The following is a 22,102-nucleotide window of genomic DNA, read 5'->3' as shown; positions in this document are numbered from 1 at the left end:
TAGTAGGAACAGTAGGCCTAGTAGCAGTAATAGTGCATAAAATTCAAATGAATATACATTGTCAGTTTAATATACATATGCTGATATTTATTCCTTAAAATCTTAATTAATTTTTTATTTCTAAGATATAAAAGTGAAAACATTTAAAAGAATTGCATTATTGTAGAAACTTCAAAATAGGCGCACTTAATAGGAAACTGAAATTGCAAGGGCCCTTTTTAATGGTCGAAAGTGTTTGGAAGGCAACTAACAGCCCTTCCACGACCACCATTTATCAAGACATATTCGATCAATATTTCGAGGTAGCCATTTTGTTCAAAGTAGTTGAAAGGTTGGAAATTATATCTAAAAGGACGACACTTCCCACACAGCCCTGAGGGTAAGTGTTGTAAGTTATGCCCTCAGGGCATATATGTTTTTTATTGAAATGTTGTAGAAACTTGAAAAAGGGCTCATTTGATCATTGTTGTGATTTGAGGGCAACTAATCCCTCTCTCATGCCAACCTTTTCCCCAAACACATCCAATCAAATTTTTTAGATAGCCATTTTGTTCAATGTAGTTAAAAGTTTTAGAAATTAGGTCTGTGAGGATGATAACCCCGTCAGAGCCCTCGGGGCAAGGGTTGTAAGTTATGTCCTGGGAGCATATAGAGTTTTATAGATAGTGATGTTGTAGAAACTTCAAAAAGGGCACATTCTATTGGAAACTAGAAGGGCTTGTGCCCTTTTAATAGTCAAAAGTGATTGGAGGATGACTAACACCCCTATCACACCCTCTATTTCCTCAAACACATCCAATCAAAATTTTGAGATAGTCATTTTGTTCAACATAGTTAAAAAGTCTGGAAATTATGCTTGAGGATGACACTCCCCCACACCCCTGAGAGCAAGGGATGTAAGTTGAGTTCTGGGGACATATAAGTTTTTTTTTGAAAGTGTTGTTGTAGAAACTTCAAAAAGGGATCATTCAATTGGAAATTGAAATGGCTTTTGCCCATTTTGATAGTCAAAAGTGATTGAACGGCAAGTAACCCCTCTCTCATGCCCACCATTTTCCCAAACACATCCAATCAAAATTTTAAGATGGCCATTTTGTTCAATGTAGATGAAAGGTCCGGAAATTATGTCTTTGAAAGTGATTGGATGGCAAGTAACCCCTCTCTCACACCCACCATTTTCCCAAACACATCCAATCAAAATTTTGAGATAGCCATTTTGTTCAACGTAGTTGAACTGTCCGGAAATTATGTGTTTGAGGATAAAAACCCCCGTCCATCCCTAAGATCAAGGGTTGTAATAAATACCCTGGGGCATATAAGGTTTTTACTGAAAGCATTGTCGTAGAAACTTCAAAAACGGCTAATTCGATTGAAAAGTTAAAGGGCTAGTGACCTTTTTAAAAGTTGGAAGTGATTGGAGGGTAACTAACCCCCCTATCACACCCAACATTTCCCCAAACACATCCAATTAAAATTTTGAAATAGCAATTTTCTTCAACATAGTTAAAAGTTCTGGAAATTAGGTCTTTGAGGATGACCCCCCCCCCTTGTAGGGCAAGGGTTGTAAGTTTTGCCCTGGGGGCATTTAAGGTTTTTATTGAAAGCGTTGTCATAGAAACTTCAAAAGGGCTCATTTGATTGGAAATTGAAAGAGCTAGTGCCTTTTTAATAGTTGAAAGTGATTGGAGAGCAACTAATTCCCCTCTCATGCTCACCATTTCCCCAAACACATCCAATCAAAATTTGGAGATAGCCATTTTGTTTAACATAGTTTAAAGTTCTGGAAATATCAACCCCCTCACAGCCTTCAGGGCAATGGGTTCTAATTTATGGCCTGGGAGAATATAAGGTGTTTGTAGAAAGTGTTGTTGTAGAAACTCAAAAAGGGCTCATTTGATTGGAAACTGAAAGGGTTAGTGTTCTTTTTAATAGTCAGAAATGATTGGAAGGCTTGACATTTTTATAGGGTAGATTGATGTGGGTGTAATGTCTTATTATTCTTCTCCTTTTTGTTTAGACCAGGGCACTTCATATCAAAGGAGTTGTCTTAGGAACTTTGAAAAGGGCTCATTCAATTGAAAATAGAAAGGGCTAATGTCCTTTTAATAGTCAAAAGTGATTGAAGGGCAACTAGTCCCCCTCCCACCCCCACCCTTCCATTTTCCCATTAAGTTTAAAAACAAAATGTTGCATTAGGATTAAAACAAAATGCACTGTGTTAATGCTAATTCACAATAAGGCATATCAGCAGTATCACAAGAACTACCCTCAGTATATGTACCCTCAGTATTATGTTCAAACTTTTGGGGCTACTTCTTTGCTTAAAATTTAACCAAATCAAAATAGGGTAAGTGTATCCAGGCTATCAAAGAAGGTAAACAGATTTTTTTTGCAAATGGTTTCAAGTTTTCTATTTCAAGTCAACTAGAGGAGGTATGAAACCAAATTAAACACTACTATTTGTGTCCAGATTTTTAAAAGGGATGTATGTTGTTAAAAATTGCTGAAAATTTTTCTCTAGCATACAAATAGCAGGCCAAACTATAAAGTCTTAAAAAAAACGAAAAGATTTAAAGAATTATTTTCTTTTTCCTGAAGAGACTATGTTAATATAAAACAAACAGAAATAAATTTAAAAACTTTTCCACAAAATAAGTTTTTCAAAGAAAAGTAAAGAACTCCATTAAACTCCATTAGAACTCCATTAAATAATCTACCAAGCATGAAACTACCACAAATCAGCATCAATATATAAATGAAACCCAAAACAAACAGAAATTACAATAAATAACCCAGTCAAACTCAAAACGAGCTGAAATTAACATAAGTAGGGCTCAAAACCCCTATGTCCTCCCAAGGCCAGAACATAATTTGCACTTTACTGAAAAAAATACAAATGAATGTGCATTGGTATGTTAATATTATTTAGTAATAGTAATCAAAATGTTAATATTATTTGATTTATTGAAGTTATAAAAGTAAAAACATTTATATTTTTTCAGTAAAGTATAAATTATGTTCTGGCATGGGGAATGCATAGAGGTTTTGAGCTTTACTCATGTTAATTTTTGCTTGTTTTTCGAGTTTGACTAGGTTATTTATTGTAATTTCTGTTCATTTTGGGTTTCATTTATTTATCAATGCTGATTTGTGGTAGTTTCACACTTGGTAGATTATTTGATTTTATTTTTGCTCATTTTTGGTTTAATGGAGTTCTTTACTTTTATTTGAAAAACTTAGTGTGTGGATTTTTTTTCATTAATATAATATAACAAAGCTTTTAGAATTGAAACAAATCCCAGAGATTAGAGGCAACAGTTGCAAGTTATGCCCAGGGGGTATTTAAGATTTTTATGGAAGGGAAGGTTGTTTAACTTTAGAAGAAGCTCATTTGGTTGAGAATTTAAAGTTCTAGTTCCTTTTCAAGCATCAAAATTGATGGTTGGCATTTAACCTCCCCCTCTTCTACAACCCCTCCTTTTGCCAAATGCATCTGATTGACATTATGAGATTTTTTTCAAAATAATCCTAAGAACATATAATAATGTCACAAGGGATGACACAACCCCCCAGCACCCTGGGGATAGGGTTGTAAGTTATTTTATTTGGGTATATAAGGTTTCTATTGAATGGACTGTTATATAAACATCATATGGGGCTTATTTGATTTGAAATTGGAAGTTATAGTGCCCTTTTTAAGAGTCAAAGTGACTTTAGAGCAAACAGCCCCCTCCCTCCACACTCAGCATTTGCCTTAACACCTCCAATCAGATTCGGAGAAAATAATTTTATTCATTGTAGTTGAAGAAGAAATAATATATTTGAAGTGATAAAAGAAGTAATCCAGGACCATAAAACCATAGTTTTGGGAGATTTTAATGCTCACAGCTATTTATGGGAAGATACTAAACAATCAAACCTGGCAGGGAAAACGTGTTAGAAAAAGCTAGAGAAAGCAATTCTAGAGTTAAATTTGATGGTTATTACCCCATATGGTCTGAAAACACATAAAACCCTAAAGAAAAATAATTTGGAACAGTAGACCTTCAAATAGCCCCACCTGAGTTTTTGACAATGCAAACAATAAGCTGATTCCAGAGTTACAAACAGACCACTGCGCCATTCTCACTTCTATTGGAGATGTTTCATGTACTCCAACCCCAGTTACATTCAAATTACAACATTGCAGAGCAGTCTGGAAAATATTCAAAGCATTTCTGGAAGAAGAAGACTACTCAGAATTAGAGAGGCTACCTAGTCCATATGGTAGGACCCAAGCCTTGACTGATAAAATCTTAGTTGCAGCAGAGAAAGCAATACCCAGAAAGTTGTCCCAACCACCTTTGAGATCTTATTTTAGAAAACCAAAGATATGCTGTAATAGTTCAACAGAAGTTGCAGCAAGGGGGAAAAAAGCAAAAAACTATTTTAGTAGAACTAGGGCTCTGGAAGATTTTATAGAGATGAAAAGAACTGGAGTGAAATCTCACAAAGTTATAAAAATGGCAAAAAGACAAACAAGTTTCACCTTTTTTGAAAAATTAGACGCAAATACCCCCATAGCCCAAGTGCATAATTTTATTAATAGAATGGTTGGCAAAAAGGATCAGCTGGAAAAAATACCAACATTTGAAATAGATGGCTCCTCAATTCAAGATGATGAGCAAAAGGCAGAAGTCTTTGCTGACTTGTACCAAAAACACAAAGTCCAGACACCAATTGGCCATCCACTAGTCTGCAAATTCTACGGCAAAACACAGCACAAAGAGACATTGATTAGCCCTTTCTCAATGAATAAACTAAAGATGACCCTTGATACAGTAAATACAAAATCAGCACCAGGAGCAGATAAAATAGGATATACTTGGTTTAAAAAAGCAGGGGAAAGGTTCCACCAAAATTCGCTTTTGCTGTATAATGAACTATGGCAGAAAGCAGATTTCCCAAGGGTTTGGAAACAAGCTACCATTAAGCCAATTGGGGAAAAAGGTAAACCTCAAGAAAAACCCTCTTCTTACAGAACTATACCTCTGCTTCCAGTTATTGGGAAAATGATGGAAAAGATGTTCCAAGTGAGACTGGAATGGTTTGCAGAAAAAAATAATCTCTTCCCACAATCACAGTTGGGCTTTAGAAAGGGAATGTCAACACTTGATGAATTCATGTGTCTTGAAGAAGTCATCCGGGCAGCCTTGGAACAAGGCAAAATTATACTAGTCTTATTTGTGGACTAAGAAGATGCATACAAAAATGTAACTAAACAGAAGAAAGCCCTGCTTTAGACTTATACCGTTAAGGAAGGGGTAAGCCAAACCCTTTTTTGTAGTGATTTTGTTTGTTTTAAGCTTGATTTGTAAAATTTGTGGGCAATTTCTGTTTGCTTTTGGTTTCATTTATTCTTTAATAGTAATTTCTGGTTGTTTTCTGTTTGAATTACTATAGTTTTTACTTCAGCTGATTTTTGTTTAATATGGCCTTTAATTGTCTTTGAAAAACGTGTGTAATTCATTTTTTCAATCATAATATTGCTAAAAACCTACTTTCAGGTTCATTAGAAATGATAGTTTCTTGTCTGTTTTCATCTGCAATACAACTGCCCTTTGAGAGAATATCTGTGGAGACTTTAAATGGGTATTTGATATGTCTTAAAAGATGGCATTAGCAGTAGGCAGTTTATGGAATTGCAATGAAAATATGTGTGTTATCTTGAATATCAGTATATTGTTATTCACTAAGTGTAAACAAATGTATTTACTTGGAACTTTATTCAAAAGAATTCTTCAGCAAAAACAAAAAAAAAAAAAATGCTGAGACTTGTAGTGACAATGTTTTGTTCAATATAACATGCAGAAACTGATGTTGATGCTATAGGAATAATAATCTTAAGATTGAAGAGTATTCTGGTGTGCTAATAAAGTTTGACTACTAAATATTGCTTTATCCCATGTCTGATGCTAGCAGATTTTAAAATATCACAAACAAATGGGCATACTTTTAAAATATTTTAAGTAGTAATGATTCAGAAGGTTGCTCTACAAGTTGAAAGTTGTTAGTTCCTATATGAGTTGAGGCATTTATTGTGTAAAAAAAAATATAGCATAAACAAGTATTAAAACCAGAAAAATGAAATATTAAACAAAAAGCTTATAATTAGAGAGTTACAATCTTAAAAGTTACAACCACCAATCACATTTAATTTTGGAGTAGGGGGAGTGTCCTTACTCCATGCTCCCACTAAAAAGTTGATTGGAAACTGTTCACCCTTTTGCTTAGAATACTGTTTCGAAATAAACCACTGAGAATTTGAGCCATAAATAATTGAATTCAGTAGGGAATTGTCATCCTTTTGCATATAGTGATTGGAAGAGGGTACAAAAGAGCAGCAGCCTCATCAGTATGATGTCTTTTACATATTTATGGATATTTGTATATAATATATTTAAAAACTTTCCTTGAAGACACAATATTCTCTCATATCATAAACACAGAACAAATGAAAAATGATTTGTAGAAATCCACCACTTGGCTGTAATACAATTTTAGTAATAAATTATTTTTGGGTTCTGTCTAAAATTTACAAGCATTGTGTGGATGTAACTCAAGGGAGGTTGTACTAACATTCCCTTTCCCTTTAAAAAAAAAAAAAACTGAAACTTAACGTGCTATTTAAAATGGACATATTTTTTTAAAGGCCATGGACTACTTCTCAGACTTACCTGTTTGACATATCATCAATAGAAACATGCGTTTGCCAATATGATTGTGTGTTTGCCTCATGTAATTGTTGCTTTAATCTTGTTAGATCATTAAGTTGCTTAACCCAAAAAAAAGTGTTTAAATTAAATTCATGGATTCGAAATTGTCTTGCAAAAAGTTTATTTTAACCTTCTGCGTGTTAATACAATAACTGATTAGTAGGATAGTTTTCAGGGAAATAAAATATACCTTGTGTTTTTGTGTCTTTCTGCTATTGAAAACAAAAAAAATATTTTTCCAAATCTTGCTATGCCAACAAAATTAGACACTGTACAGACGCAGTGTTTAGCCAATTGATCACAACTGCTTGGGTTGCCTTCTTCTAATATGACAAATGAGCATCCGATTCAAAACTGACGAATTTTGTTAAGTCCATGGTATAAACCAGTTAACACAATTATAGAAAATAATGTTTCATGAAAAAGTAAAAATACAATTTTGAAAAACTAGTCACCAAAGAGAATCATATAGTGAGAAAGGAATGAATATGTATGCACAGTTTCCCTTGGTATTCTGCTTTGTAAATGAGTTCTTAAACTTGTAATTTTGTTTTCTAGTTGCTGTTTATTAAGATGGAAGATATATATATAACTTATATACCCAAACTCAATCATTTGGAGCGTCTACTTACTTTTTATGGAATCAATAATGAAGCAAAGAACCGTCTCTTGCAATTGACTAGCTTTTTTTCTAGTTGTTCAAATATATTTCTCCAGGTCCCAAAAGTTGGATACCTTGTGGCAGGTAAGATCTTTTGTTCGTTTGGTATTAGACTTCAAGAGGGGTTCAAAGGAAGTCACCCCAGAAAACAAAATAGTTACCTAAAAGTTTGTTTTTGGTGGCCCCTCAAGAAAATATCTTTTGACTCCTTGCTTAAGGGTCGGACCTGTCATATAAGAGAGGTAGTACCTGAAGATTTTTAAGGGGGTAGCCAAAGTGCAAAAAAGGGTATTTCTTGGCCACAACATTTTAATTTCTGACATACAAGGGCAAGGGGGCTTAAACCAAGCTTAAGGGGACCTTAATCAAGGAAAAATTGAAAAATAGTGGCCTTCAGCATACTTTTTGACTATTCTATGCCATTTTGGTGGCATGTATGTCTGGTCAGAACCTTCTTTTTTTTTTTTTTTTTTTACAGTAATAGTTTCTCACTGTCTTGAGTTTTAGCATATGTTAATTTCAATAAAATTTGTGACCCTGAGGATAATACCCCTACTTGAATTGATAAATTTTTTAATGCTCTTTACAATATAACTATCAGAGTAAATTATACTAATGAAATAAAAAACACATAAAATATACACACAAAAACCCTATAACAGGGTAAAATGGACCTAATCATTGGTAAGCTTTTTCTTTCAACTTTGAATGCATCTTTTTGTACAGAGTCTTTATATCTTTTGTACCAAACTTGCAAATAACCCTACCATTTCATACCACCACTGTAGATAGAATAAATATATATGGGAATATAAAACTTATATCCCGCACTTCAATACCGTGTAGCCCGTGCAGCCATTTAAACATTTGCCTCTCAATTATTTGGACTATCTCTTTCTACAATTAGCCATGTCTCGATGCGACCTACTGCAAATACTTGATAACTTCAATTCAAAATCAACGGATGTAACTAGCATTATAAAATTGTGCAAATTCACAGAAAAAGAATGGAATGATGACAATACGTTGGATAAAGTCTTTGGTTGTATGAGAAATTGGTTTAGTACTTTTGCATAACCTGCTTTAAGATTATTCTTTACATCAGCTAGCACACTGCATGGGACTACAGGCCTACTTTGATTTTCGCATTCGAATCGAAGATCAAATCGAATTCGCGAATCGAAGATCGAAATCGAAGAAAAAAAAACATAAGATGATGTGTGCATAGTGCTATCAATGCTATGAATACTGCTACAACTAGTGCTACTACTGAAGCTAATGGTTTTAAGGGGAAGTTTTCTGGGGATATTTAGAGGATGTTTAACTAAATCTGAACACACTATGTGCATGTTGATTGTCAAAGGGACGCACCCTTTATAAGACAGATAGTAAAACAGAAGAGGAAATATTAATAATTGGTCTATGCAACGAACCTTAACTGAAAAGGTTCCACAGGGTAAATCAATGTAAGTTTTGGCGTTTAGGATCACCAAGTAATTGTTCGCACTTTACAGTGATCAATTTCAGGCGTAATTCATTAAGTGCATGGAAATAAGCTGGGTCGATTTTTCTGGGCTAAACTTGGTATGGCTAATAAGCAAAACGTCAACTCTATTGACACTATATTGACAAGTGTGTTGATAATATAAGGTAAGTCTGCTATGTTTGTCAGACACGAGAGAGTAATGACGGTCGAACGCAACACTAAATGGGTAATGAGCTGTGTTCATTTTTGCTTTGTGACCAACAAAAATTGGTGATTTGAAAATGCGCTTATTTTTCCGAGCTCAAAAGTGTTCAAATATAATCTTCATGGCTCCATGTGGAGTGATTGCTTCTTGTCTGCTTGGAATTTACTGTCATTAATGACCAACAAAAATTGGTGATGTGAAAATGCACTTATTTTTCCAAACTCAAATGTGTGACTTGGCTCAAAAGTCTGACTCCATGAGGAGTGATTGTTTTTTATCCACTTGCAATTTATTCCCATAGATATAGGTGATAGGGACCTCAATTCGTAGGTAAGCAGCTGCTGAAATCCATCTCCAGTTCCATTACTTTGGAGCAGATTTGGAGCAGTCTTCAAATTATCAATTACCAGTCAGTAAAATGTTTTTCCACCAGAGATTGGCAACGAAACATTAATAAGGAGTCTGTTCTCCTAAGGAAGCTTATACTTTTGGACAATAGATTTCAGTTTGTGGATTTTAAGGGTGTTAGCTGTTTATTCGAAAAAGAGGTGCTGTAAGGTTTCTTTTGCAAATTTCAGAGCCCATAGTCTGTATTGCTGTTTTGATCTTTATTCTTGTTCTCTTAGCTTTACTGCTAAGCTTTTTATTTTGAAATATGCCCAATTGTAGTCAAATTCTTTGGAGCTGGCATTGGAGCTTGGGATTAATTTTGAAAAGGTGACGGTTTATAATTGTTTCTTGAAGGTGGGCGTGTAACTGAACCACCGTGTAACCGAACCACAAGCAACTGAACAACCGTGCAACTAAAGTGCCGTGTAAATTAACCTCCGTGCAACTGAACCACCTTGCAACTGAACCACCGTGCAACTGAACGACCGTGTAACTGAACCATCGTGCAACTGAACCGTCGTGTAACTGAACCATCGTGCAACTGAACCACTGAACTTAGTTTTTTAGTATTCTAAAAATATTAGGCAATATCATTGGGCAAAACACAAGTTAGAATTTTTACATGCTCAACCTTGTTGGAATTGTTTGTCTTTTAAAGTCATGATATAAATCGCCTGTCAAGATTATTCATAAAAAAGCTTTGATTTATTTTTGCAAAGAAAAAAGAAAATCCAATGTCACAAACCATTAAAGCTGATTTATTTCTCTTTTTTGCAGATGAATCAGACCTTAGTGGACGTTAAGTAATAAACATATGCGTTGAAAATATTTGACCTTTGTGAATCTAGATAACGAATTTTGGTCAGATGTCTTTGAGGAGATTGCAGCTACAAAGGACATGGGAAGGGGGCTGGTTGCTTTCCTAGCCCTTTTTTTTAACATTTCTTCAACATGCCCTGAAAGTTTTAACTTCATACCCTCGAGTTTATACCCTCACCTGTTCTCGACACATTGCAGATACAATGTCTTTTAAAACTGGATGCACATAGTACCTCTTGATTTACTTGAAGATGGTATTAAATATTTTCCAAACAATGTGACGGCTGATACCATCAGCCATTATAAATATTGCTGGTATTTCCTTTTCGCAACCAACAAAGGAAAATGTTTTTTGATTGTGTTTGGCATTCTTCTTGATATTTCTCTAAGGTTTGACCTTAATGCTGCATGCTTTTTTTTTATCTATAGGATCAAACATGCCATCTTTTCTTGATAAAAAAAACTTATATGTTAACAATAGGCAACTTGTATAACTTACAGGCCTTGCACCAGAGATTGCAACAGCATACAGATTGCTGATACAGGTGTATTAGCACTTTTTTTGGAACGGCTTAGCGTATCAAGATGAAACTTCTGGGGCATGTACCTGCTATTAATACTGATCATTTTAGGTTTGAATTATTATATGGATTTATTTATGCTAGTCTTTGGTTTAATATGGCTCTTTACTTTTCTTTGATAAATTATTTTTCAAAAGGATCTTTTTAATTAATTTAAAAAAAGTGCAACAAAAAGCGACTTTTTGTTATCTAAATTCATATTACTCAGCGTTCAGGAAAGGTCTAATTCATCTAAGAAAAAAAAATCAAATTAAAAGTTTCCAAACACAAAAGAAAACAGCTTTTGTGTTGGCTCCACCAACGCAGGTAATTAACCTTTTCCAAACCAAACGATTACCAGCTACGAGCATAGAAAATATCACAAAATGAAACCAACAAAATAAGCAGTGTTAAAAAAAACATTACAGTATGTAGACGGTTGGAGCCGGCCTTCACACCCCCCCCCACGGAAAACATCCCCTGGGGAAACGACCCCGTGGAAAATACCCACCCGTGGAAAATCTCTCCCAAAAAACACCCCTTGCGGTTGGTTAGTCTCCAATCACTTTCGGCTTATAAAAAGAAAGACTAGAAATGCCTGGGGATTATCAAACAATTTCTACCTCCATCCTCCTGTCGTCTCTCCCTTAGAGCTAATTCTGTATTTATCTGAAGGCTCAATGAGAGCTGAAATGTTTTGGCATTAAAATGCACCCTTTGAGGTATCTCCCTCACTCCTTAGCTACAAAACAATCAGATAACCCCTTTGCAGATGTTTCAGTTCCTTTTTAAGTTTTGTAATTCGTCTATTGCTTACAGATAGTACCTGTCATTGGAAAAGATACGGACGTTTTGTGCGTGGGGGTTTTCGGGAAGATCGTCAACGAGTAGACAGCTTTTGCACGAAGGGGGGGGGGGACAGGACTTACACATAAATTCCTCTTTTCCACTTCCCTTAGCACTTGCCAATTAAACTAAAAAATAACACAACTAAAATAAGATTTTCAAATTTTGAAACCGTAATTTTCGCGAGGGGGTATTTTCCAGGTGAGGGGTTTCTGTGGGTGGATTGTTTTTTTTTCGTGGGGAGGGGGTAAACGCTTAGACCCGTAGAAAGTGACAGGGTGAGGGGAACCCCCACGTTATCAGTTCCTGCAGACATAGCTTTGCTTGTTTTAGAGTTTCAGATAAAACGAACCTCTGAAACTTCTTACTTAAAATCTACAAGCTCTTCAAAAAATCTGACCAAATCTTTTAAGTTGCTATAAAATATTATATCAAGAATAGGAGCATCACGTATTTTCCTTGAAATTTGAGAAACATTTGTAAGTACTGTATAGCTCTTATTACAAATTAGTAACTTTGTGTGTCTTCTTATTTTTTCACATTGCCATGCCAAGCCTCTCACAGAAAACTGACTTGAACTCTTTTCTTTGTAATTATAAAAGTAGTATAAATTGGTGTTCATTTTTGAATGCCACAATAGCTATTTAAATTAACGAGTATGAATTTCTACATTGCTTTATGTTTTAAATTTTCATTTCTGTTTGGGCATTTTAAAAATATTCACAGTAATCAGAAAATAGTATAAATTAATATATTAACAAATTTATGCTAAAATGAACTTCTGAATAAAAAAAAGTATTTGATTCATAAACAGTACTCTTCTCTATATGAAAATAAACAGATAGACTGAAAAGAAAGGGTGATATTTATATTAACAAAATTTCACTAAAAACTATGCTTTCCCCATTATTTACATACTCTAATTGCTTATTTTCATTCAAAACTGTTCTTGGGAAATATTTACTATAACGCCACGTTTAAAAAAAGGAGTACAATAAAGAAAACGATGTAAGTCACGGTCATTGGAAAAGGCCAAACGAAAAGCAGTTGGCCCCGAATGGGGTGAGGAGAGGCCATACGGAAGGATTTAAAGGAAATTAGAATTACATAGTTGGGGGTAAAGAGTGAAGATTATAATATATTAAGGTCGAGAGGAGCATGCTCAGATCTGTTGGCCTCGAGCCACTTGGTGAAATTATTCAACGTTATATCTATGATTGATATGAACAATCTTTTTTTTGTAAAAACAGTGTGAAATTGAAAGCAGCGCCAAAAATGTTACCTGCTTTGATTCACATCCCGACGCTTCTAGAGAGCACTTCAACCCTTTTCTAGAAATTTAGCTGAGAATCCGGGTATATAGAGGGAAACGAATTAAAGCCAAATTAGGCAGTTAATAACCAAATTAGGTTTGTAGATTATTCAATGGGACCCGTTGCATCTACAAAAATCTAAGGAAATTCTATCCACAAAAATTACAATCCATAACAAAAATAAGCCTAAGCATTATTATCACCATGAATAAATAATACAGTTAAATTATTAAGAATTGATCAAAACTGAACCATGTTCATAGACTGTTAATTTTTTTTTTTTTTTTTTTTTTTTTTAGGTGAGCTTGTTCTTGTATATCTCCGACAACAATGGTTCCGTGGCGAAATTGTGGCGTTTCCTGCAAATTATGACTGTACTGTGAAGCTTATAGATTATGGAAATGAAGAAACTGTTCCACTGACTAGTGTCACGCCTGTGTCAGCATTGGATCCTGTTATGTCTGCTCCCATATCCTTTCCGCCTCTTGCTGTAAAATATTTATTGTCTGGGCTTTTACTGCCTTCTGAACACCTTAGCGACCCTAGTCATACTATGCTTGTAAGCCTTCTCCAAAACCAAATTTTCACAATAAGAAAACTAGGTAAGACAGGAGGTATAGACTCAGTGACAATGGGGAACGAACACGGAAATATTGCAGACGTTCTTGCTAAGTTGAAATTAGGGCTTCTTGTACCAGCTCTTGACCAGCCTCCACCAGTTTTCAAAGTGCCCCAATTCAGTGCCGTAACTGCCCCAATTCAGAGTACCAATAAAACAACTTACGAACCCCTTGTTTTGGATATGGGTGTAATTCACAAAGTTAGGGTATCTTCTGTAGATAAAGGACCTTTGAAATTTAGTATCCAATTGGCAGACGAATTGCAAGAAATAGAGAATCTCAGCACAACGATTGCCCAGAATTATAGGTTACAGCCTTTGACAGAAGCTCGACAAACGTTCCCATGTATAGCCCTATCACTTTCAGATAGAAAATATTACCGTGCTGTTATATCTAAAATCAAATCGCCTGAATCTGTACATTTGTATTATGTAGATTACGGTCATAAAGAAGTGTTGCCTATTGACCATCTATATGAGATACCAAGCGAAATTCTAAACCCAAAGACTTACTCTGTTCGATGTTCACTTATTGATTTCAATTCAGAAGCAATTTTTTCGGAGAAATTTGAAGTTTATACAAAAGGAAAAATATTTGACTGTAAAGTTGGGAAAACTTACCCCCCTGAAGTTCATTTGTATTATGAATCAAGGAATGTTTCACATATATTGGGGGATTTGATTGCACCCAAATCCATTTCTGACTTGGTTCCTGGGAATCCAACTTCTTATGAGAAACTGAAGATCCAAAGCAATTTTGAAGCAAATGTGGTTGTCACAAACATGGAATCTCCTTCGAATTTCTATGTTATTCAAGAGAAGGCTCAAAGCGGTATTCAAGCATTTGAAGTAAGTTTTCTTTTTAATTTTTTTTTTTTTACTCTAAAAAGTAATTGTACTCTAATGTTTAGGTCAGGTTTGTTTAGGATTCCATAAAAGTATATCGAGTTCATCATTCACCAAGGAAAATTCTGACAAATATAATTCCGTTCTATAAAAATCCAGATGTTTGGCTCCAAAAAGATCTCTTATTTAAAAAATTGGAAATTTTAAGGGTTAATTCTTCTTTAATCTATATCTTGTCTATTTTTTTTTTTTTTTTTTTTTTTTTTTTTTTTTTTTTTACAATATTGTTCCTTTTTTGGGGGGGTTCCCATACAAAAACATTGGTGGCTCTTGACTTTCTTGCGCCTGGGGAAAATCTTGATTAACCACTCCCTCTCTCCCACAATATTTCAGGCCAAATTTTAGCAAATTTTTATTTATTAACAAAATTATTTTCAATTTAATAATTAATTTTTTTATTATTCTTTTGTTTATTATTTAACTGTTTTAATTTTTTTGTTAATTTTATTTATTAACTAATGATTTACTGATTGTTTTCATTGATTAATTGTTTTAATTTATTAACTGTGTTCTCTACTTTATTTTAATGAAAAAAAAAATTCAAAAATTACCAAATGATTGTGATCGTTAGATTAGTGTTCGAAATTTTTTGCCCCTAAAATATCGGTGTCCGTGACCGCCTCTGTAAACAAATTTAAACATTTAAAACTGTAGAAAAATAGAAATCCCATACCTGAAGCTTTTTCGAATTAAGTGTTATCCTTATCTTTTTCAGTTCGATAAATAATTTTGCAAACAACTGATTTTAATTATAAAAAAGCTTTCATCCTCGAAAGTTTTAGTACAACCTGAGTGAATATACAACAAAAAAGCCTTTATAAATTCTAGAATCTTTGAATCAAATGTTTCCAAACCTTTCTTGAAAATTCAAAATCGTAAATATTTAAAATACAAGATATTGTATATATATATATATATATATATATATATATATATATATATATATATATATATATATATATATATACTATATCTCTTTAAACGAGTAATAATTTTGTTTGTGTGCCTATTTATTTATGTGTGTATTTTTGTTTATCGAAAGCGGCTCCATGTTTTTCGGGAAAATTGGCATCATGGGATTTAATTGCCTAAAAAAACGAGAGTGACATCATGATTGCCCCAGTAGTGGTTGGATCGTTCTAAGTGTCTATGATGCAGGCAACAGTACACAAGAAACACATGATTGACGTCGTATTTATTAATACATTTCAATATAATAAATTACATCGCCCCCCCCCCCAGGAGTGAATGGATCGTTTTTATACCTATGACGTGATAGCGAGAAAGCGAGTATCAGAACGTGTAAAAGATGGAGTGAAGAAGAAAGAATGACCTTCTAACAGCACAAGTAATGTCTAGAAGACAAGCAACAGTAAAAATCAGAACGAGTTCAACATAGAAGTGAAGAAGAAAGAAAGATTACGTTTGAAGAAAAACTCCATCACAATCTTCGACGCCAACAAAATGTGGCATAAAACCCAGTACAAACCTACAAAAGACCCATAAACTACGCAAACTCTGGATATGGCGTAAAAGTAAGTAGTAAGCAACTCTCTGATTTAGATTTCGTGGATGACCTAGTCTTGGTAGAAGATTCTAAACAGAGGTTACAGCAGCTACTTGATGCAATTAAGAAAAATTCAAAATAAGTCTGGCTAACCATTAATTTTGACAAATCAAATAGCATGTCCATCACATGCTCATCACTTGTTCTGCATAACAAGGATACAAATCTAGAACAGGTGAAGGATTTCAAATACCTGGGTAGCTGGGTCGGTTGTGATGGTGGAACAATGACCGAGATTAAACACAGAATTGGTCAGTCGACCGGAGGTTTTAATAGACTAAAGCCCATTTGGAGGAGCAGCAAATTTTCTTTGCGATTTAAGTTCCGTTTCTTCAGTAGCAATGTGCTCTCCATACTTCTCTACGCTAGCGAGTGCTGGAAAATGAATCAACAGCTCGAAAAGAGAATTCTTGCGTTCGAAAATATGTGCCTAAGGAGAATTTTGAATATGAGCTGGCAACAGAGAATCAGTAACTCTGAAATTCGTAATAGAACTGGCCAGGCTCTCATTACTGCTGTTTCAAGGAAGAAAGGGTAAACATATTTAGGATATGTACTCCGCATAAAAGAAGGCAGCCTTTCTCGGACGGCCTATGACTAGAAATCAGGCGACAGAAGAAGACAAGGTCTTGCAAAGAACTCTTTGCGGTGAACTTTTGACCGAGATCTGAGGATGGCTGAGACTTCGTTAGTATCTGAATGGGAAGATGTATCTCAATTTTCCAGCTGTTAATCCTCTGATCTGGCTAAAATGAATCTGTTAAGATCCTATAAGGTTCAAGATATTGTTTTTCGGTCTTATTGGATCTCTCCTGTGATTTCCAAGTTTCGCACATTGCACCATTTTTTATCTAATTTTTTTTTTTTTTTTTTTTTTTGGTTTGGCTTGTATCTTTCGGGCAAGAGTCATTACTGATTTGAATGCAAAGCATGTCAATCGTAAACAAGATTTCACGAATGAAGTTCCTAGAAGCATTGGGATGGCGCAGCCACCCAAAAAACCTGTTGTAATTCAAGATAATTGTCGATCCGTCATGAAAAAAGTGGGGTAGTAAAGAAGCAACGCTACTTGGCAGTTTTCAAATTTGCTGGCAGATTTTGTCCGAAAATACCATTTTTACATAATATACTTTTTGCACAAAGAAAAGCTGTCAAAATACAAGTTGTGCTGCTAGTGTCGGTAGATTTTGGAATTCTATTGAATTCTCCTACTGGCAGCTTTAGAGCTTGTTCATACTTGCTGTCGGTGTGTTCTTAGTTTCTTACTATGAAGGCTGCCATTCACTAAATGTCTGCTTCTAATCTCTGAATAAGCCTTTTTAGATGATATTGACACATGCATTTCACCCCAGCAGCTAAATAACCAAAATCTTTCCTGTCTCTACTTCAATATAACCAAACATAGCACGGTTAACGCAGAAACAAATTTTCCGTTTCAAGCAGTTCGTTAAAAGAACTCTAAGTACGTAACGACTCGGGCGAATGGACAATTCTTCTCTGGGTGAAAAACGTCATGGTTTTCTATCTTCCAAATCTGGATCAGTTAAAATATAATTCAATTTTTTTTTAATAAATCCAATCACAAATTAAAAAAAAATACACCATATTTAAAAGGGGGAAAAGAATTGGATAGAAACAGTGTGATCTTAAAAATAAAATTTATTTTTGTATTAAATCATCATAAAAGAAAATTCTCCACACTATAAATTTCGAAAAATACTTCGAATTCAATCAGAAATTAAAAGCTCAAGTTATCTTCATAAGAAAAAAAATCGAAACAAATCGTTGCCTCCCCCAATTTTTTCGTGAATCTGCGGCTTAAATTTTCTACTTTTCACCCCAGCAACCAAACAGCCCAGAGCTTAGCTGTCTCTCCTTGAATATCACAAAATTATAGCACCGTGATTTGTTTGAATGTTTCGTTATTTCTATTTCTACGACGTTATGATTACTTTCTGAAGTCTTGTTGGTGTGTCGTTCTCTAAACTAGCAAAATGCTCGAAGAATGCCATTTTTTATATTATATTTACATTAACATGGAAGGGAGTTCATTCAATCATAAATTAAAAGCTCAAGTTTTCTTTTTAACATTTGAAAGATATTGGAGGACGATCCGTTCATGTCTTATTCCCTTTTTTGCCATCCAATCTCCCCATGGTCCCCAGACATACAGAAAAAAAAAATCCCGGCAAGCATTTCGTTCGAAATATTCAAAAGGTCCACATTCAAAATCCTTTTACTCCTGAATGGATTTGCGGCAGCAGGTTTAAAACTAACAAGGATTAGTTTTAAACTTGCAGCCGCAAATTTATTGCCCAAAAAGCCAATGGACATTGTTCCGTATATGAGGGGGTCTGCCCCTTCCTCAACCATCACTATTTACGGTAAAGTCTTAAGTTTGTTTATAAATACCTCTCATTCAAATTCAACAGCCCTTATATTTGAGCAGTCGTAAAGCATCAAACAGTTCTTGGTAACGAACTGTAAGTAAGGAGTGATGCGGCACAGTAGTAACCAAAACTAAGAAACTGAGATACATCAAATTTTGATGCATATTCAAAATATATGGTATTCATCAAGTTTAATGTTACCCATCAAAAGTTACGAGCATGAGAATATTAGGCAATTTTGAACAAGGGGGAAACACCCCCAAAACATCAAGTGATCTTAATGAAAACCACATCATCAGATTTAGCATATCAGATAACCCTGTATAGAGTTTTCAAGTTTCTATATACGAAAATGTGGAATTTTGCTTCTTCTTTTTTTTTTTTCTTCTTTTTTTTTTTTTTTTTAGTTTTTTTTTTGCCATTTTTTTTTAGGGTGTTCATATGGAACCAGTGATCCTAGAAGATCGGGAAAGGCTCATTCGATCGGAATCGAGTGCCCTTTTTAAGTGACCGAAAATATTGGAGAGCAGCTAGCCCCCCCTCCCATATCCCTTTTCCTCCAAAGTTATCAGATCAAAATTTTGAGATAGCCATTCTGCCCAGCATTGTCGAAAGATCTAATAGCTATGTCTTTGAGGATTACTTCTCCCCCCCCACCTGAGCCCCCGGGGGAAGGGCTACAAGCTATGAACTTAGCCCATTGTTCGCTTATAGCATAGGTTGTTGGGAAGTATTCAAACATTTTTCGGGAGGGGGGATTAATGTGGGAGGATCTTTCCATGGAGGAATTTATCGTGGGGTAAGGGAATTTCCCATGGAGGAAGAGCTGGATTTCCCGGTATTATTCGAAAAACGATATGAAATTCAATAAAAAAAACAAGGTTTTTCAACTGAAAGTAAGGAGCAACATTAAAACGCACAGAAATTATTATGTGTATGAGGGAGATAGTCTCCTCCTCAATACCTCGCTTTTACGGTAAATTTTTTTTAGAACTTGTAAAACAACTTTTTCTGATTAAACTGCTTTTGTGTTCCAGGAGTCATTCTTAAATGATTGGAACAAAAAGTCAAACTTTAGTGTAAAGAGCGTGGTCATCGAGGAGGGAGCAATCCTCCTCATATACGTAATAATTTCTGTTCTTTTTAAACTTTAATGCTGTTCCTTACTTTCAGTTGAAAAAAAAAGTATTTAACCGTGACAAAAAGTCATACTTTAGCGTGATGGTTGAGGAAGGGGCAGTCCCCTCATATATGATTAATTTCTGTCATTTTTAATGTTGCTCCTTGCTTTCAGTTATGAAAAAGATTATTTTTTTTATTTCTAACCATTTTTTCAAATCGTGCCTTAATTCCCCCAACCCACCCTGTATAAAATTTCCCTTAAAGGTGCCCCCAAAAACTTTCCATGGACCCATCCCCATCCAAGAAAAGCTCTATATATGATATTTCCTCGTATTTCCCAATAACAAATACTCTATGTGAACAATGTGCAAATTGTGTAACTTACAGCCCTTTTCCCAGGGACTAAGGGAAGGGCTGTAAGTTACAATGTCATCCCTAGAGGCTTCGTTTTGTTGATAGGAACTTGGAATCTATATATTTAATTTATCTGATAGGCTAAAGCTAATGCCATGATTTTTATCAAAATCTCTTGACTTTTTCGAGGTGTTTTCTCCCTTTTTCAAAAATTAGGAAATTATTCTCGTGCTTGTAATTTTTGATAGGTAACACTAAGCTTCAAACTATATATGTCTGGAATCAGCATAAAAGTGTAATTCTTTTGGTTTATCCAATGTTGTCAGTATTTCTTTTTTTAGAGTTTTGTTTGGTACTAGGCTGAGTCGCTCCTTACTTGCAGTTTGTTGCCACGAACTGTTAGATTAGGTACTCTGTTCCATTTGTTAATGCGGGCAACGTAACGAAGTCAGTGGTGGTTGAACATGTCCAAAGTGCTCGCATTTTCAGCTTTTATTGGCTGTGTTTCACAAGCATACTGCAGTATAACTTGGACAATTGCATTAGAAGCTGACTTTTTTTTTATAAGGATCTCTAGCCTAATTCACCAGTTTTTTTTTTTTTTTTTTTTTTTTTTTTTTTTTTTTTTTTTTTTAGAGAAGTAAAGGTCTCCCAAGCATTTGCTGTGTGAGTATAAATTGACCTCTTAATTCCATCAGCCGGTGTCTTAAGAAAGCCGAGACTTTTTATAATTTCTTGGTGTTTATTATTGGATCGGGTCCAAAATGGCTAGGATTTGATTAGTTGAGAGCCATTACTTTAGCTGTTTGGCCTGTGCTGGCGAGTTTGAAGTCTCTGAAACACTTCAGTTGTGTAGAGCAGTTACCCTACCTTTTTTATTCCTTGTGACAAGTTGAACAAAGTTAGTCTAAATTTTTATCCATATGTTTGCACTTAAATCAAACAAAAATACTACTTATTATAATAACTTATTTCCTGTTTGTTTTCTTGCAGGCGTTTTTGAACTCGCCTAATTATACAAGCAGCCTGCAGCAGATGCCGGTTAGTCAAATGTCCGCAATGAAACCGTGTTTGGGTGCTGTGGGACCAAACTCGCAATATCAACGTTGTCTTATCCTTACAGAGCCTACAGAACCTAGAGTTTACCTGAAATCTGTTGACACAGGGATTGTGAGCTACGTGCCAATTGATAAAGTTATGCCGATACGCACAGAGACGGTGACGATTATGGCTGCTCAAGCCTTAAACTGCACACTTGATGGCTTTGAAGGGCGAAGTGTCCCAAAATCGATTTTGGATGAATTTCAATTTTTAGTGGCAGATAAATTGCTGAAGATGAAAGTGCTGAAGATATGCGGAGAAAAGCTAGTCATTCACCTGTTTGATTTGGAATCTGGTTAGCTTTCTGATTTATTTCTTTTTCAGGCTCGTAATAACAATCAGTGACCGTGAAATCGATGGCTGCAAAATCATTAAATGTCTATTCCCATATTCATCATGCTCTAATGTTTTCAGTGTTATTTGCAATCTAGTTTGAGTCTTTCCGGATTAGAAATTTACAACTCCCTGGTTTACTCCTGTTTACATATTTTTTATTATTATTATTTTTTTATCCACTCTCTTGGAAAACTTCTTTCCAGAAATCGTCTTTTCTCAGAGTTTAGGTTCATGTCATACATACGCACTCTTACGAATATTGTTTTGAAACCTAGAAAAATGATCTAATTTTGTCCTAAAATTATGCTGTTTGAGTTATGATATATTTAACCCTTATTGAGGTATCACTCTTAGGGAATGGACGCGTCCCCAAAAAGCATCCTTTATGCTTAAGCGCCCTGAAAAAGGGTCTTGTGTCGATGTCGATTTTGATGTCTTTATTTTTGATGTATTATTTTTGTTGGGATTATTATTTGGTTTTGGGGGGATTTATAGAAAAAAAATTTCCACGGTGATATTCTGCTTTGCATGAAAACATGAAATTGGTTATTATTGAACTGAATTGGAAACTTTTTTTTTTTTTTTTTTTTAATACATCTTTCTTATTTATTTGCTGATTTTTAGGCGAAAACTACAATTTTTAGAAAAGGGGAAATATTTCTTATTTAAAAT

General features: G+C 34.7%; 1 protein-coding gene across 2 annotated transcripts in view; it reads left to right on the top strand.

Annotated features, from left to right (window-relative positions):
• The first annotated feature begins 7,304 nt into the window (after positions 1 to 7,304).
• Positions 7,305 to 22,102, top strand: part of LOC148944130 (uncharacterized) — a 58,105-nt gene continuing 43,307 nt past the window's right edge. For both annotated transcript variants that reach the window (XM_089100431.1, XM_089100430.1), the window contains exons 1-3: positions 7,305 to 7,500; positions 13,335 to 14,503; positions 20,987 to 21,389. In XM_089100431.1, coding sequence (XP_088956557.1) covers positions 7,329 to 7,500; positions 13,335 to 14,503; positions 20,987 to 21,389 — 1,744 coding nt within the window. In that variant the 5' untranslated portion in view covers positions 7,305 to 7,328. The remainder of the gene's footprint in view (positions 7,501 to 13,334; positions 14,504 to 20,986; positions 21,390 to 22,102) is intronic.

This window comes from Artemia sp. Qi Xiang Cuo, chromosome 14 (assembly GCF_049724085.1).
Source record: "Artemia sp. Qi Xiang Cuo chromosome 14, ASM4972408v1, whole genome shotgun sequence".
Lineage (NCBI taxonomy): Eukaryota > Metazoa > Arthropoda > Branchiopoda > Anostraca > Artemiidae > Artemia > Artemia sp. Qi Xiang Cuo.
This window is presented reverse-complemented; position numbering and strand designations above follow the sequence as displayed.